At 42.5% G+C, this 13,079-nt stretch overlaps 1 protein-coding gene across 9 annotated transcripts in view; it reads left to right on the top strand.

The window, feature by feature from the left end:
- Nucleotides 1-13,079, top strand: part of RCOR2 (REST corepressor 2) — a 164,576-nt gene that overhangs the window by 120,085 nt on the left and 31,412 nt on the right. For all 9 annotated transcript variants that reach the window (XM_069207125.1, XM_069207121.1, XM_069207120.1 and 6 more), the window contains exons 10-11: nucleotides 9,368-9,445; nucleotides 12,237-12,294. In XM_069207125.1, coding sequence (XP_069063226.1) covers nucleotides 9,368-9,445; nucleotides 12,237-12,294 — 136 coding nt within the window. The remainder of the gene's footprint in view (nucleotides 1-9,367; nucleotides 9,446-12,236; nucleotides 12,295-13,079) is intronic.

Genomic DNA, 13,079 nt, shown 5'->3' on the forward strand with positions numbered 1-13,079 from the left:
GCCAAATTCAGGACAAGAGAATAAAAAATTTGATACCACACCATTGCTATGTTTTATTTGAATGAATAGGAGCTGGGCAGTAACCTACCAACTCTCAAGACTAGCACAGTCTATCTACAAGAGGGCACTTTAAAAAAAGTATCTGTTGGCAAACTGTGCCCCACAGGTAAACACTCACTCAGAAGTACTCCCTATGAATGAGATCTGAGAAAGACTTTGGTGTTCGATAGTATGTGTAGCTGCAGATACACATGCTTTGCATAAGTCCGCCATCTAGTGTTGGGCTCAGAGTGTTACAAGTTGTTTTTCTTTGAAGAAGCTGTTTCGAGTCACAAGATTGAGTGTGACTCCTGCTTCGGTGATAGCATGCATGGGCATCGAGTCCTTTGTTAGATTGTTTTCTTTCCGCCGTCTGTTTCAGACGTGTTTCCTCTCGCTCTGGTAGATCTCGGTTCGGTACTAGTTTAACTTCCCTCTTATTTCTATAAACATCCGTATAGTTTTTTGATTGCGTTTTCTTATATTCGATCTGATTGTAATGGTCTGGGTCGATTAAACGCCCTTATCGGGTGACCGTGCCCTTCCTGGGCCTACTTCGATTTGTGGTTGTCGAACAATCTCAGGCTGATGGAACGGACTCCGTTTCACTTTTGCCCTCTGTCACGCCAAGTTCCCTTACACCGACCAACACTTGGTGTGCAACCTCTGTCCTTTCTCTGGACCATAGAGAAGAAAGCTGTGAAGCGTGTCGATTCTTCTGTTCGAAGAATACTCTGAGGGATCAAAGAGCACGCTGGTTGGGGATGGCGTTCAAGTCGACAGAACAAATGCCTGACATTTTCAGAGAAGAACAAGCTCAGGCTGCAGTTCCCACTGCAGACTCTGAGTCAGACCGAGACTTGGATGGAGACAGCCAATCGATTACAGCGGCGCAGTACATGAGTACATCAGCCCCTTCCCATCACCTAAAGACAACCAAAAAGATATCAGCACCAGTCTTGGGTCCACCACTGCTTGGCGGCCATGGTCGAACCCAAAAAAACACATGCGGTTGACCAACCCTCGGGTTCGGCACCGAAAAAGACCAAAGTGCATTCGGTGCCGACGAAACAACGTGCCACACCTGTTTTGAGATCAAGTTGAAAAGCGCAGACTTCCACCTCAGTGCTGAAAAAACTACCATCAACTTCGGAGCGGACATTCTCGGCCTGACTAAAACATTCATTCTCCAAACATTTGGAGCTGAAACCTATGGGTGGAAAATATGCTCCAACTACTGAGGAGTCTTCGGACATAAGGCCCATACTTGAAGTAATGGATGCTAAACAGTGCAAAATCCAGATCCACAAAGACACTGGAAGCATTATTGCTTCTCCTCCTCCTACAACCAAGAGAAAGTTAACTTTCCAAGAGATTCTAGAAGCTGGGCCTCCACCTGCTAAAATATTTAAGCATAACGAGAAACCAAAGGCAGTACAACAGCCTTCATCACCACATTCTCCTTTACCCATCACCAATTCCACCACCACCTTCACTTACACAGTTTTCTCCACAATCCCTTATCTCTACACATGGGAATGATTTAGTTGACACTCATTAGAACGTAGTCCCATGGGATTTATATGATCCAGACCCTATACTGTCCACTGCTCCCGATTTATACCCGACTAGACCATCTCCACCTGAAGATACTACTGCCTACAACCAGGTCATAAGTAGGGCAGCTGCATGTCACAACGTTCAGTTGCATACAGATCCCATAGAAGAAGATTTTGTATTCAACACATTATCACTCACTCATAAGGAGTATCACTGCCTACCCATGCTCCTAAGCATGCCTAAATGTACAGATGACATTTTCAAGGAGCCAGTGAAGTCTATGGTTATTACACCAAGGGTAGACAAAGTACAAACCTGCATCTTCAGATCCACTTTTCATTGCACAAGTGCCACCTGACTATATAGTTGTCAGTGCAGCGAGGAAAAGGGCAAATAGCCAATGCACAGGGGATGCTCCTCCCCAGACAAGGAGAGTGTCAAGTTTGTTGCAGCAGGGAAGAGAGTAGCAATTCAAGCTGCTAATCACTGGAGAATTGCAAATTCTCAAGCTCTATTAGCAAGATATGACAGAGCTCTTTAGGATGAGATGGAGGAGTTCTTACAGTACCTTCCACCAGAACACCAGAAAAGGGCACAGCAGATATTTACAGAGGGCCAGACTATCTCTAACAAACAAATTAGATCTGCCCTAGATGGAGCAGACACAGCAGCAAGGGGTCTTAACACCAGTGTGGTTATTAGAAGGCACGCATGGCTAAAAACTTCAGAGTTCAAACCTGAAATACAATAGGCAGCACTCAATATGCCTTTTGATAAGCAATACTTATTTGGCCCAGAAGTAGATACCACCATAGAGAAACTAAAGAAAGACTCTGCTAAGTGTATGGGTGCCCTTTACACTACCCCTGCTTGGGGAACTTTTCGTGGGCCCCAGTTTAGAGGTGGTTTTAAACATCAACTTCAGAGCCGTCCACATCCCAACAGAAGCGAGGACAACAATTTTACACCAGAGGTTCTTTCAGAGGATCTAACAAGGTAAACAACTTTAAAGGTAGAGGTAAATCCACCACCACAAGAGGTTCTTCCACCTCAACTAAACAGTGACTTTCTGCCCATCCCCACACAGTGTACATCCTCTGTGGGAGGAAGACTGGAAAATATCTACCAACAGATCAATGGGTGCTGTCAATTATCTAGAATGGGTATTGCCTAGAACTCATCTCTATTCCACCAAACATTCCCCCCTGCTCGTACAGGCTTTCTCTGGAACACCTAAATTTATTAAAACAAGAGGTACAACCATTGCTACTCAAGGGTGCAATAGAGATGGTATCTATATCTCAACAAGGGGCATGATTATATTCTCTATACTTCCTTATACCAAGAAAGGATGATACTCTCAGACCAATCCTGGATCTCGGACCCCTCAATCAGTACATCCTGTCAAAGCATTTCCACATGGTCACTCTTCAGGATGTCATTCCCCTGCTACAAAAACAAGACTACATGACAGCATTAGATCTAAAAGATGCTTACTTCCACATCCCCATACATCCAGCACATTGCAAAGTACTAAGATTTGTGATAGCAGGCAAGCACTACCAATTCAAAGTATTACCCTTTGGAGTAACAACAGCACCAAGGGTATTCGTCAGATGCCTTGCAGTGGTTGCAGCATACCTCAGAAGGCAACACATACATGTCTTTCCCTATCTGGACGACTGGCTCATAAAAGCCAACACCATTCATACCTGTCAATAGCACACACAGTGGATACCCTACACAGTCTAGGGTTCACAATCAATTACCACAAATCTCATCTGCAACCAGCACAAATACAACAGTATCTGGGAGCAATTATCAACACTCAGTCAGCATTAACATACCCAAACCCACAGAGAATTCAAGATTTCCACAATCTCATGTCTCGACTACAATACATTCACACTTACACAGTAAGGTTTACCATGAAACTTTTGGGAATGATGGCATCATGCATAGCAATAGTACCCAATGCACGTCTAAACATGAGACTCCTAAAACATGGTCTCTCGCAACCATGTCTCAAGCACAGGGTCAACTTCACGATCTAGTGTTGTTGGACCGCCAAACTTACAACTCTCTGCAATGGTGGAATCACACCAACTTATCAAAAGTGCGGCCATTTCAGGACCCCGAACCACAGACCATGACCACAACTGATGCATCAATGATAGGTTGGGGAGCCCATCTCAACAACCTTACCATACAAGGGGACTGGGACTCAATTCAACAAACTTATCACATAAATCATTTAGAATTGCTAGCAGTGTTCCTGGCTCTCAAAGATTTCCAATCACAGATCACCCAGAAGACAGTGTTGATAAGGGAAGACAACATGACCACAATGTATTATCTACAAAAACAGGGGAGTGGGCACACTCATCTCAATTATTCCATCTAGCACAGACAATTTGGAAATAGGCAATTCACAATCATATTCAACTACTAACAGAGTATATCCCAGGGATACCCAACCAACTAGCGAACCTCTTAATCAGGACGCAGCAACAAATGCACGAATGGGAGATTCACCCACAAGTGATTCAAAAGTACTTCATGTGGGAAACCCCAGACATAGACCTCTTCGAACAAGCGAAAATGCAAAATGCCCAAACTTTGCATTCAGGTACCTGCACCCTCGATCAAGGGCAATGTTCTATGGATCAATTAGTCAGGGATATTTGCTTACACTTGCCCCTCTCCCATTAATTCCATTTCTGGTCAACAACATCCATCACACTGATCTCACTATGATACTCATAGCTCCCATGTGGGCACGTCAACACTGGTACAAAACACTGTTGGATCTCTCTGTAATACCACATCACTAGCTCCCAAGCAGACTGGACCTGTTGACTCAATACAATGGTCAAATCAGACATCCCAATCTTAGTATGCTCGACCTGGTGATTTGGCTCCTGAGGTTATGGAGTTTGGATATCTACAGCTTCCAACAGAAAGTATGGACATTCTAAAAGAAGCACGCAAACCTGCAACCAGGCAGTGTTATGCAGCTAAATGGAAACGTTTTGTATATTACTGTCAACCCAAAAACATTGATTCACTCAAAATGCCAGAACAGGATGTGTCTGTTGTTTGCTTCATTTACAAAAATTTAATTTTACATACTCATCTATTAAAAATCATTTAACAGCAATGGCTGGTTAGCTACAAAATAGACAGCCTACTTCTCTCCTTAGGATTCCTGTCATAAAAACTTTTATGGAAGGCCTTAAAAGAATTATTTTACCTACAGCTCCACTGGCTCCTGCCTGGAATCTCAACATCGCCCTCACAAGGCTTATGGGTCCACCATTTGAACCCATGCATCCTTGCACTCTGCAATTTCTCTCATGGAAGGTTGCTTTCCTAATTGCAATTACTTCTTTAAGGAGAGTTAGGGAAATTCAGGCATTCACTTTAGAAGAACCTTTCTTCCAAATTCACAAAAATAAAATAGTACTTAGGACAAACCCACAATTCCTACCTGAAGTAGTTTCACCATTTCATATCAGACAGCCAGTAGAATTAACAGTCTTCTTTCCACAGCCAAATTCAGTTGCTTAGAAAGCTCTCCATACTCTTGATGTCAAAAGAGCTCTCATGTATTATGTGGATAAAACAAAAGACTTCAGGAAATCTAAACAACTTTTTGTGGCTTTCCATCTAACTCATAATGGTAATCCTATTTCAAAACAGGGATTAGCCAGATGGATAATAAAGTGTATTCAAACTTGCTATCTTAAAGCTAAAAGACAGCTCTTAGTAACTCCTAAAGCACATTCTACTAGAAAGAAAGGAGCTTCAATGGCATTCTTAGGAAATATACCAATGGCAGATATATGCAAAGCAGCCACATGGTCCACACCACACGTATTTACTAAACACTACTGTGTGGATGTCTTATCTTGCCAACAAGCAAATATTGGTCAAGCAGTGCTTAAAACACTATTCCTAGCTACTACAAATCCTACAGGTTAGCCCCTGCTTATTCAAGGAGGGGACTGCTTTTCAGTCTATGCAAAGCATGTGTATCTGCAGCTACACATGCCATTGAATGGAAAAGGTGACTTACCCAGTAGACATCTGTTCGTGGCATGTAGTGCTGCAGATTCACATGCGCCCTCCCTCCTCCCTGGAAGGCTGTAGCCGTTGTAGTACTTTCTTTATGTAAATATGTATATATAATGTACACATACATTTCTTCACTCCTTACTTCACCCTCCTGCGGGAAAACAATCTAGGACTCGATGCCCATGCGCACTATCATGGAGAGGAGGAATCATTTGATTTTGTGACTTGAAACAGCTTCTTGGAAGAAAAACAACTTACAAAACTCCGAGCCCAACACTAGACGGCGGACTTATGCAAAGCATGTGAATCTGCAGCACTACATGCCACGAACAGATGCCTACTGGCTAAGTAACATTTTCCATACACAGTATTTAAACAGTGGGGAACACTTGTAGGAGACCTGTTTGCAACAGCAGAAAATTATTTAAAAAAAAGTCTATCACATCAAGGCACTACCATCCCCATTTCCTGGAGAATGCACTGTAGATAAAAGAAGTTTATTCACACTTTTCCCCCTGTACCACTGATTCCTCTAGAGTTGGAAAGGTTCAAGACATCTACCATGACTGCTTCTAGTGCCCCCCAATAAATAACAAACCTTTTCCATTTAGTGGCATAGCATGCTCTAGTTGTGGGTTTGCATGCTTCCTTAATAATGGTCATGCATTCAAGAGGTAAGGGGAAAAGGTTTGTTATTTATTGTCAAAACAAAAAATTGATCTGTTTAATGTAATTATTCAAGATATTGTTTGCTATTTGCTCGACTTGCCCTAGCATATACCTTAATAAAGCTGCATTTGGCAGCAGTAGCAGCTTATCTACAAAAATAGGCAGCATTTAACATTATTCAAAATCCTAGTTATTAAAGCATTTTTGGAAAGTCTTAGGAGTGATTCCACCTACGGTGCTTCCAGCTTGTGCTTACCAGACTTATGGGAACTCCATTCGAGCCTTAACATAAATGTCCAATCCAGTTTCTTTCTTGGAAAGTAGCTTTTTTTGGTGGCAATCACTTCACTATGATTGAGTGAACTTCGGCCATTAACTTTAGAAGAACCTTTTTTCCAGGTACATAAGGATAGGGTAGTGCTTCGTAACAACACAAAGTTTCTTCCAAAAGTGTTTTCTGCTTTTCACCTGAACCAATCAGTTGAGCTTCAATTTTTGTTCCCTCAACCTGATTCATTGCTGAAAGAATTCCACATACCTTAGATATTAAAAGAGCATTAATGTACTACATTAATAGAACTAAAGAATTTTGTAACACTAAAGAACTTATTGTGGATTTTTCACCTCCACATACAGGAAACGCTATATCTAAAGCAGGTCTATTAAGATGGATAATTTAGTGTATCCAAACATGCTGTACTAAAGCTAAAACATCTTCACCCATACCTCCTAGAGCACACTCAACATGTAAAATAGATGCAGCTATGGCTTTTTTGGGAACCAATCATTGATATATGCAAAGCAGCCACATGGTCAAATCCACACACATTTTCCAAACATTAGTGTGTGGAAGTCTTCGCACGGCAACAAGCAAATTTTGGGCAAGCTGTGCTTCATACTCTTTTTCAAACACCTGCAACACTCACGGGTTGGCCACCGCTTTTGAAGCGGCACTGTTTACAGTTTATGCAGAGCATGTGTATCTACAGCTACCCATGCCACTGAACGGTACTTACCATGAAAGCATGTGTTTGTGGCATGTAGTGCTGTAGATTCATGTGCACCAGCCCACCTCCCCCAACACCTGTGACTGTTGTAGTATTTCTATTACACTTCACAGGCATGGACATCTCTTACTAACACTATATTCACCCTCCTTTCTCACCTGACTACGGTAAAATAATCTAACCGTGGATTTGATGCACATGTGCAGTATCACCAAAAGGAGGGAGTCACTTTACCTCGTGACTCTGACTTCTTTGAAGAAAAACAACTTATATCCATCTGGACCCAACACTAGATGGCAGAAGTATGCAGAGCATGTGAATCTACAGCACTACATGCCACGAACAGATGCTTACATTGTAAGTAACATAATCCTTACAGAGGCTTCTCACGTTTTACCATTAAGAGGTGTGATATTTAGAAAAGATTTAGACTGACCGCTTACTGTGTAGAGTTTTGGCTGCAAATAAGAGACCTGTAGTAAACAACGATGTGGCTATGGGTGGAGGGTTAAAGTAAGTACCTCACTCAGACTTCTAATAGGTTGATTATAGATGATTGTGCAGAGCTCAAAGCTACAGATTTGTATTGGCAACCATCTTGAATTGAATGCTTGCCGACTGTAGGACAAAGAATGCACAAGCCTATACAAGACAGAAGTGGTTGGCAGTTGTGTGTGTCATGCGGCTAGCTGAAACCAGACTAGAAACAGCATGGGGCAGAACGTAAAATCATAGGAGAGACTGCTGGAACAGTGAGAATAGGTGGTGACCACTGTGACCAAAAAAACACATTTCCAAAAGAGGAACCAACGGAGCAGGCCTCTGGGTGGACCTCATGGACAAAACAGGGCACCACAGGGGTTGGCACTGGTCTTTAAGAATATTTTGGCTGGAAGTTATTGACCACACTAACTTCCACTCACTGTGAACTTCAACCCAGAAGGATCAGTAAAGTTCAGAAGCTGTGATCTGATCCTGCATGTACAAGGTAACAAACTCATCCAGCCCCTTCAGTTTGACTAAAGACAGGAGACAACCTGGTGCTGGGATTCATGGTGTGGTATTGGGTTGGGAGAAAGTTTCTAGTAGCAGCATTTTGTTGTTCTGCAGCATAAATCTCTTCTAGAGACACGTGCTATGCCCTGTCCTTCAATTTAATCATAAAATCCTTTTTACTGTTACTGAACTGTCATTTGATTTTTACTGAGTGGTTTCTTGGTTCAGGTGATCTGTTGGTACTGCTGATCCTTAACATCTGTTCTCTGAAATAGACTTTCCTCTCAGTTCTCTGCTACGAGATGAGGCTGTTTTAGAGAAAACGTATTGGCCTGTCTATGAGCTAGTTTTGCACAATGGTGAGAAAATTTGCACCACCCAGTAATCACAGCTTCCTCCATTTTCCTTCTCTGTTTTATATGTTCTAGCTATTCCTCCCATGAATGAGAATATGTGATGAGAAACTGAATATGTCCCATAGTTAGTACCAGCATATGGCATCTCTATAAGGTGGTATCTAGGGGTGGGTAATATATTCTCCTCCACCAGCAGTTCGGGCCAAATTCTGCCAACTGCTGAGTGGCAGAGTTTTTTTTTTTCTCACACTTAGCTCATCAATGGTAAGTTGGTGAGCAAGATTTGGCGTCCCCCAGCACAATTTAACGGGTTGCTAGGAGGTTGCGGTCGTTTGCGGTCAGAAATTTGCCACTCAAGTAGAAAATCTACTTTGGAAAAATCACCTCTAGAAGCTGCACCCTCTGGCACGCCGCATGGTGCTGTTAATGCTGAGTTTTCATCATACATCGACCTCCTGGCACTAAACAGTGTGAGCAGCACAACATGTCTGTTTCTGCCTGTTGTGTACTGCTGCGGAATCTCTGGGAGGTTTTTTTCTGTATACGTGTTCTTATACTTGATACAGGGTTTGTTGGTTCTCACTACATGGTTGTCTTTCATACGTTATTGCCACGTAACCTGTTTATACCGGTCTCACAAAATTTCTGCTCCTTACCTCTCAGGTCCAGTGCATGAAGCAGATCAACAGCAGCATGAAGCATTGCCTTGAAGGTGGCATTGAAGATTTCCGACTTCCTGAGGTAGCATTTGCCATTTGTCATGCTTAAAAGGAATGTGTGATGGTCGATCTTTAAAGTGAATAACTAGTTGGTCTTGTATCTCCTCTTTCCTGATACTCATTCCGAAGTTGATGCTTGTGCGTCTTTTAACCTAGTTGTAGCTATTCATTTAGAAGTGGTCTAAAATTCCTCTAGTTTTGCAACATTAAGCTTTTCTGGATTAATATACTGTCCATTATTCTACCATCAAATAATTGGGTCCATGATTGTCTTTTTTTCTCTCTTTTTTCATTATTGTTATCGTGGGCATGGTCATTGGCCACATTGGCTGATATATCTGTCCCCTTGTGACTCCAGCTGTGTGAACCAGGATGTCCTGTGTGTGCTAACTGTCTTCAGATTCTTTTTTTCTACCATTGGGTCTAGATGGTAGATGGAGGAGGTCTGAAAGCATCACGGGTAAAATTGACAAACCTTCAAAAATGCTTGAAGATCAGGCAGACATCCAAAATCCCACTACACCAGAGCTGCATGAAGAACACCATGAGGAGTTCTTTGGCTACAAGGATGAGGGTAACACTGTAACCCTCGGGAACCAGGAGCCACAGAAGAAACACTGGCAAGACATCAGTGCTGACTTCTCAGAGGAAGGTGTAGACATATACCCTTCAGGGCTTTCACCCCTGGATGACCTAGCACTGTACAACATGCACATAAAGAGTTTGGGGCATTCACGGGGTGCATCTTGTGGAGGAGCAGGCTGAATTTTTTTTCTCCTTAAAACACTAATGCTGCCTCGAAAGAGGAACCTCAACTTGATGATACTTCCAAACCTTCGCCACCAAATAGGAAGGCTTTTTAGAGAATAAGGCCCTTTAAAGGTGGTGACTGTCTTGAGTTGAGAAAAAATATACACTCCTCGCAGGACCAGGAAGATGGTAAGAAAAGCATCCACCCAATAGAGAATAGCCAGTTTCAGTGCACTCCTGAAATGCTGGGGCCAGCAGCAGTTGAAAGAGGTTAAGGACCACATGCAGCACCTTCCTGATGGATACAAGAAGAGGTAAAAAAACATAATATACAGGGAAAAGTCATCAATTATTAAGTCGGGCCCGACACAGCAGACAAGGCAAACAGGCAACTGCGAGAAGGCACTCCCGGCTGCATGTCTATGGGTTCAAGCCACAAGTTGCCAGACTTGGTCATCAACGTGCATTTTACAGGCGACATCCTTTTGGGGCAAATGGTGGACGAAGCCTTACAGCAAGCAAAAAGCGACAATGAAACACCAAAGGCAATGGGTGCACCTAAGGGCTAGGATCTTTCAAGAGGGGTGCCATAATGACAGGATGAGAGAATTCGTCCAGGAATGGAGGTCAGTCACCTCAGACAAATGAATATTCAATAGAGAATAGGTATTGCATCAAGCTGCTGAAGAAGCAGTCCACAGACCCACCAAGGGTAAAGACTCACTCAAGGAAGAAGTTACTCCATCTGCAACAGGAAGTAAAAGAAGTACTTCAAAAAGGGGCAATAAATAAGTTCCCCAAAAACAAACTTAAACTTAAACGGGCTGTTCTACCCAAGTTACTTCCTCATACCAAAGCCAGATAAGTCCTTGAGGCTGTTAGACTTCAGACTGCTAAGCAAGTGAATGAGAAACCAACATTTCAAGATGACAACACTAAAGGATGTTGTACCTTTGCTGAAAGGTGGGGACTATATGGCCATGGTAGACCTAAAATAAATCTTCAAGTTGCAAAACTATTCCTACAAGTAAGTAACAATTAAGTTCTAGGCAGGATAAATTGGTTGCATCCCCAGGGGGTAACTTCGGGACTGGAGCTTTTCAAATCAAGCTGTTAGGATTCCATGGTCTAATCTCGCAACTCTTCAAAAAATATTTATGAAATTAATATTAAAGAAAATACTTCTTCAGTTGTTATTAGCCACAGTGCTCTTCCACTAACAATTGTTATTCTGATAAACTTCTTATAGTACTCGGAGCATTTTGAGCTTGAGCAGTCCTTTGCAAGGAAGTCAATTGTTAACATCCAATATTTCTCAGATACAGAACTACTTTGGAATTTGATTTGTGCCAGTTGCTATGAGATTAGTTGCTGAAATGCTAGACTTTCAGGAGAAACGCAGTTTCACGTCTGGGAAGGTGGAATTCCTTACAGGCAACCACCTCCTGATGAAGTGCTACATAACCGTGAAATTACATTAGGTTTATAAGAACATAGATTGTTAATACAATGAAATATAGATTATTGTAATCAGATGGCAGTCTCTTTAATCTTTGAATAAAAACATAATTTTAGAGCTCCAAGTTAGTTTGCACAAAAGAAGGCTCCATCTGGATTGGATAAGATCTGAGCCGTACGGTAATTAGTGCTTACACCTTAACCAGGGAGGGTTCTGCTGAGCCACCTAAATGTTTTAATAGAACAAACTTGGAAAGTGGTGTGCACCTCCATTTACCTAGGAGGCACAATCAGGAGCTCGGGCATCAAGTTGGAGCTCATAGGTGAAGGACAGATGACCCTAGTCCCTACAGTAAAACATTAAAAAACAGACCCAACATAGGAGATATATATATATATAGGAGATCACTTCTCTGGTTAACTGGGCTCTGATGGTGGTGCCTTGGGACGTCTGAGTGCCTCTGGGGCAAACTGCTGCCACATCGCAAGATGGTCATCTTTGTCTCTCTAATCTTGATGGGTGAGCCCCACTCCTATTTCTTTGCAACAGTTGTGAAGTATATTGTATGGAAGGTGTTTCAACACATGCTTTGTTTCTCTTCCAGAACAATGTAAAGGTGAATTCACGGTGGACCACCGATGAGCAGCTGTTGGCCGTGCAAGGTGAGCGTTTGCTCGAAGTGTTAGGGCAAAGGTGGTATCACTCGCAGATATAACACTATCAATATAATTTATAGTTTGGTGGACAGGATACTCGGTCACAAACATGGCGGACATCCTGTCGGTCTTATTACGAGTGCCATAGGATATAATGCACTTGTACTATGGTGGACACAATATTGGTCACGTTGGAGATTGACCATCCTGTCGGCAAAACTCTAAATCTAGCTCTGTGTTTGAATACTGGCAGGCAGAAATATAGGGTGATCTCATGCTTTTTTTAGAGAACACAGGCTACGGTTTGTCAGTGTCGGTAGCTTCATAGACAAAAGCCCGCTAATTGCTGAGACAGAAGCCCTTCTGTGGCTTGTAGAGAGGCCTTCTAATTACTGTGGGACCCTTTAGTTTGGAGGCATTAAAGATGTGGCTGTTTGGTAGATAAGTGGACCAAGCGGATGGGGCTTGTATCGGCAGTTGGAATATTAAAATGGAAAAAAACGAACACTTATTTTGAGTGCTACGTTAGGGCCAGGCATAAAAGCTGCATGTGAAATAGTGTTTTTACAGCATTAATCTTTTATGGATTCACATGGTGTCTTATCCTGCTTTCTAGTGGTATGGGGTGAGCTGTCCCTTTTTCCTTTTATACCCCAGATGCACCCCCAAACCCTTTAGCCTGGACCATTAGGTGGGTATTGCCATCCACCAGTGAGGTCAGCATACTCCCTCAGTGCCCAAGACCGTGGTCGCCATATCCATTCTTTTTCTCTTTCCCTTTCTTGGTGATC

This window comes from Pleurodeles waltl, chromosome 9 (genome assembly GCF_031143425.1).
Source record: "Pleurodeles waltl isolate 20211129_DDA chromosome 9, aPleWal1.hap1.20221129, whole genome shotgun sequence".
In the NCBI taxonomy this organism is placed as follows: Eukaryota; Metazoa; Chordata; class Amphibia; order Caudata; family Salamandridae; genus Pleurodeles; species Pleurodeles waltl.